General features: G+C 32.3%; 1 protein-coding gene across 1 annotated transcript in view; it reads left to right on the top strand.

Moving 5' to 3' along the window:
* Window positions 1–780: 780 nt before the first annotated feature.
* The window catches only part of LOC121391714 (deleted in malignant brain tumors 1 protein-like), a gene marked incomplete at its 3' end in the record, with an annotated part of 37,138 nt that continues 32,199 nt past the window's right edge, over window positions 781–5,719 (top strand). The window contains exons 1-9 of the mRNA XM_041523247.1: window positions 781–802; window positions 2,718–2,884; window positions 3,152–3,227; window positions 3,642–3,803; window positions 3,849–4,010; window positions 4,060–4,236; window positions 4,530–4,634; window positions 4,936–5,112; window positions 5,523–5,687. Of these exons, the coding sequence (XP_041379181.1) occupies window positions 781–802; window positions 2,718–2,884; window positions 3,152–3,227; window positions 3,642–3,803; window positions 3,849–4,010; window positions 4,060–4,236; window positions 4,530–4,634; window positions 4,936–5,112; window positions 5,523–5,687 (1,213 nt within the window). The remainder of the gene's footprint in view (window positions 803–2,717; window positions 2,885–3,151; window positions 3,228–3,641; window positions 3,804–3,848; window positions 4,011–4,059; window positions 4,237–4,529; window positions 4,635–4,935; window positions 5,113–5,522; window positions 5,688–5,719) is intronic.

The following is a 5,719-nucleotide window of genomic DNA, read 5'->3' as shown; positions in this document are numbered from 1 at the left end:
GTGAATGTGAGTATCGTAAGATAATATTATTTATTAATCTTTTGTAGCTCTAAGTGTTGGCTAATTATAGCAACTGTATTGATGGAGATTTCGTTTAGTAGGAGGAGTGTTGAATATCAAGGAAGAGTTGAAGTGTGTCTCAATAAGCATGGGCGCAGTCTGTGCATCCAAGTGTTGGGGTAGTCAAGAAGCCAAAGTTGTCTGTAATCAGATCGGTGGCTTGGACAACTGGTATTTGTGAAAGTACTCTTTATTGTGATGGCATTCAGTATATTATCTTAGGCTATGATTTGGCCGTGTTGGTAGTTTCGGATTCTCACAAGGATCTGGACCCATTCTACTTGGATATTTGTACTGCAATGGGAGAGGAATCTAACTTAGTAGAGTGCAACCAGAACTATTGGTACACTCATATCTACTGTCAAAGTCATTAACAATGATGCAGTTGTTTTGTGTGTGAATGTAAGTTTGAACTACTAACTATTGAGTATTGACATATACATATAGATACTACTCAGTGATAACAAGTTTGTATTTTTTTTTAGCCCCTGTGAAAACGGTACAGTACGTCTGTATAGTGAGTCAGGCAGTTACTTCAGGAGATATGGTCGAATACAAATTTTGTTAATAAATGTCTGGGGTACTGTGTGTGATGACTTTGGGACGGTAAAGATGCCAGTGTAGTCTGTAGAATGTTAGGATACTCACCTTATGGTATGCATAATGTAATATATAGTGGCAAAGATATAACATTAATCTAAGGAGCATCAGCACGGAGTAATGCATACACTGAGGGAACCTGGTATGTTCATATCAATGATTTAAACTGTACTGGAGAGGGAAGAGTCTATTTGGGACTGTCCACAAAATGGATTAAGTAGATATTCTTGTAATCACTCTCAAGTTGCTTCAGTAATATGTCAATGTAAAGTTGATGACAATACTTTTGCTAACATAGTAACTGTATCAGATGCACAATAAATGAAAATTAAAAATTTCTTTTAAGATACTACAATTAATAATTATTATTTTACTGTTTAGAGTAGAATTTGAATAAACTTTATACATAATTGCTCTCTTTTTTACATACAGTGGCTTATGTACAATATTCTAACTGTACTACTGGTGAGATCAGACTAACAGATGGAACAACACAATATGAAGGAAGAGTAGAAGTGTGTTTATAAATGGAGTCTGGGGAGCTGTCTGTGATAATGGTTGGGATACTAGAGAGGCTTATGCTGTTTGTCATCAGTTAGGATACCAAGGTAATTAATAAATTATATAACTATTTTATAACAATTAACATATACAATATATCTATAGGTGCTGGATATTTTGTCAATTCTCATTTTGGGCATTAGCAGTCATCCTATTCTTATCTACTATACTTACTGTTCAAATTACGCAAATAATCTTTTCAACTGCAATATCAATCAGTTCCCATATTCCTCCTATCCTCAATGTAACAATTATCATGAGGCTGGAGTTAAATGTGAAGTAAGTTAATGACAAATTAATTCATTTTAATTCTCACCTTAAAGCTTCTTCATGTACTGATGGTGAGATAAATCTATACTCTGGTGTCTCTGGTCGTCATGGTAATGTACGTGTCTGTATTAATGGTATTTGGAGTAAAATCTGTGGATATGGCAATTCTGTAGTTGATGACAATCTTGCTAGTGTAATTTGTTCTGAGCTAGGATATCACCATATGGTAAATTATAATATAAGTGTCCTTTAATAGTTTTTGCACCTTATTTTGTTAGGTGCTAAAAGTTCCTATAATATATGGAATGACTATACTTATCCTTTTAACATCACCAATATACAATGTTATGGAAATGAAACAAACTTTACAGACTGTCATTATGAGCTATCATCATCTTCATATTGCTCTTATTATTATATTTATTATGGTGCTGTTTGCTGTATTCTGTCAAAAGAGTAAGTGTGCTTTTACTAACCAGTTGAATTTACTACTTAAATATTGTAGCTACCATTGAAGCTCCAGTTAATTGTACTGAAGGAGAGATCAGACTCTATGGTGGCTCAAAACAAAATGAGGGAATACTACATATGTGTACTAATGGAGCTTGGGGTACTGTGTGTTTAAATTCTTACTGGAGTAATAATGATGCTAATGGGGCTTGTCGTGAACTTGGTTATTCTACATATGGTTTGTTTTATTATATAATTATATTATGACACATTTTAATTATATATATATATATATATATATATATATATATTATATATATATATATATATATATAGGTAATGCATACAAAAAGGGCTGGACAGAGGAGAAGTATCCCATTATTTTCACTAGAATATATTGTTCTGGGAGTGAAACTAGACTGAGTTCTTGTAGTTCATCAGTTACCTCAAACATTCAATATTGTTCTAATAATCAAGTTGTTAATCTTACATGTGAAGGTCAGTACTATTTGAATTTTTGCATGCAAGGCTAGTACAAAATTACTTTGTAAATTTGAACACAACATATTCTGTATATTTAATCTTATTGACAGAGTCATTGTGTATAGCTGAGTCAATCAGTCCCAAATACCTTATATGTGATACAAGTGAAAAACAAACAATCCATTTATTGAATAATATAACTAATAACTAAAAATTAAAAATGACTAATAACACAATAATTTTATGTTCTCTTACAGAATCTTACATTCCATAATTTTTATACACTGCAATAGAACTTTACAACTGCACTACTGGAGATATTCGTCTGTATGGTGGTACTTATTACTATGGTGAAGTACAAGTTTGTATTGGAGGAATATGGGGTTCAGTATGTAGAGATAGCTTTTGGGATAACAATGATGCTAATGTGGTCTGTAAGCAGTTAGGATTTCTCCCTATGGTAACTATGTATTATAATGTGTATTGTCTTAACATGATATTCCAATTTTATAGGATCACTTGCAATTCAATCAGCCTATTATAATAATTATTATGATCCCACATTTTTCACTGGTTTAAATTGCAATGGATCTGAGGATCACTTGTTTAACTGTGCTATCAATACCAGTGCTCCAGCTTGTTCTTCTACTGGGAATGATGCTAATGTCATATGTCCTGGTTAGTAATGACTATATCTATACATATGTGCATTATATATTAAATTTAGTTCATGGTTCTACATATTCTAACTGTACTGATGGACAAGTCAGACTATTTGGAGGTTCAACAGATTATGAAGCACTGTAGAAATTTGTATCAATAATGCTTGGGGCACTATATCAAATTGGTATAGATGGGGATATAATGAAGCTTAGACTGTTTGTAATGTTTTGGGATACACTGCCCTTGGTATGAACTTAAGAATGTATTTAATCATTAAATACCATCCTTATATTATTAAAGGTGCTCAAAGTTTGTATAATGCTTACTTTGGTGAAGGAGCTGGTCCAATTCTTGTCTATAATGTTTATTGTACAGCTCCAAAATTTTCACTACTAAGCTGCAATATTAATAGTTATTATTATTATTATTATTATTATTATTATTATTATTTATTATTATGGTTATAATGATCACAATAATGATGCTGGAGTAAGATGTCAACGTGAGTTAAAAGATACTTTAAAATATAGCAAGTATTATATTATTTATTACAGCATTTTGTGAACATGGTGATATCAGATTAGTAGGCAGTACTAATCCACTGATAGGACGAGTTGAAGTATGTGTCAATAACACATGGGGTACTATATGTGATGATTACTGGGATAACAATGATGCCAGTGTAGTATGTAGACAACTTGGATTTCCAGGAGACGGTTAGTATTTTATATTTTTTTAAATTATTTTGATTTTGGTATTAGGTGCTAGTGCTCTTATTGGTTCATATACAGAGTGTGCTAAATCATTTCATATAATTGACCTGAACTGTAATGGAACTGAAAATAATATATTTAATTGTTCTTATAACAACATTCAACAACATAGTTGTTATTATTATGAAGATGCTTATGTTCAATGTCAAGGTATTTAGGTGAATTTGATTAACAATGTCGTGACATTTTTTACATGCAGCTCCAAACACAGGTGATAACTGTACTAATGGTGACATCAGGTTAAAGAATGGAGACACAGACTATGAAGGCAGAGTTGAAGTATGTTATGGTGGTGTGTGGGGATCAGTGTGTCCTAGTTCATGGGACAGTAATGATGCTAAAGTTGTATGCAGACAACTAGGATACATAACTATTGGTTAGTAAGACATATAAGGCTATTTCTAGAGTTATAGTGGAATTATCTTTTACAGGAGCTGCTCCAGTTACTACATTTGGAAAAGGAGTTGGACCAGTTCATTTCTCATATTTCAATTGTTCTGGTAGTGAGAACTATCTACTGAATTGTACCTATTACACTTATTCATCGTGTTATTATTCATATCATGCTGGTGTTAAATGTGAAGGTAATAGAAACAATCTAATATGAAATACAGTTTAATCCCAAAATTTTACCAGCTCCCTGTACACATGGAAATGTACGTTTAAAAGGTGACAGAAGGTACAATGACTTTGGTCGAGTTGAGGTTTGTATTAATGGTACATGGGGTACTATTTGTGATGACTACTGGGATAATACTGATGCTAGTGTGGTCTGTAGACAACAAGGGTTTTTCACCTTATGGTAAATTGCTTCTAGTTGAATGATTTTTATCAAGAATTGCAAACTATATTTTAGGTGCCATTGCAAAGACATTATTTTATACAGAAATTATTCTTCCACACACTATGTTTAATATAAGTTGTACTGGAGATGAAGCTACATTGTTTGATTGTGTTTATAGTGAAGTAGTTAGTGTTGGATCAAACTGTTATAGCTATGAAGATGCTAGTGTAATTGCCAAGGTTATCAAATGATTTATCATGTCAATATTGCATGCTTTATTTCTAATTACAGACTCAAACATTACCTATTCTAACTGTACTGATTATAAAGTTCAGCTAGTAGATGGACCAAGTCTGAATGAAGGAAGACTTCTAATGTGTATCAATGGAGTCTGGGGAACATTCTGCAGTAGTGGCATTGACTATAATGATGCTGGAGTGATATGTCTTGATCTGGGTTATCAAACAGGTCTGGATTAATTTTTGTTCAAAATTTATTATTATTATAATTGTTTAGGAGGCTCAACCTACACTGGTCAGTTTCCTAATGCAGCTAATAATGTATTACTGGTTACTGATATTACTTGTTCTAACACTGCTACTACGTTGTCTGAGTGTACCTTTAGTCACTTCACTAAGACATCTACATGTGATGCCAAAAGTATTACTGCTATCAAATGTCATAGTGAGTTTGTAAAGTTGAAAGTTTAAATATATAGATGAAGACAGGATTATATAAACAAATCAATACTAACACTAAATAATTAGTATTTTGCTTTAAAACAGTTGACATATTTACAGAATAATTCACTGGTGATTGACGAATTTAAAATATTAGAATGTTTTACACCTATGTTCTTATCTCTTATCTTTTCATAGATTGTACAGATGGAGACATACAGATCATTCCTTATAACAGTTACAACAAACAGATGGGTCGTGTTGAAGTATGTGTTAATGGAACATGGGGTACTGTTTGTAGTGATTTCTTTGAAGATTATGATGCCAAAGTTGCATGTAGACAGCTAGGTTATTCTGACTTAGGTATGTAAAACAAGTTTATGTTTTTATAGCAA

The sequence above is a fragment of the Gigantopelta aegis genome, unplaced genomic scaffold (genome assembly GCF_016097555.1).
Source record: "Gigantopelta aegis isolate Gae_Host unplaced genomic scaffold, Gae_host_genome ctg2868_pilon_pilon, whole genome shotgun sequence".
Classification (NCBI taxonomy): Eukaryota; Metazoa; Mollusca; class Gastropoda; order Neomphalida; family Peltospiridae; genus Gigantopelta; species Gigantopelta aegis.
Note: the sequence above shows the minus strand (reverse complement) of the source record. Positions and strands in the feature narration are given on the sequence as shown.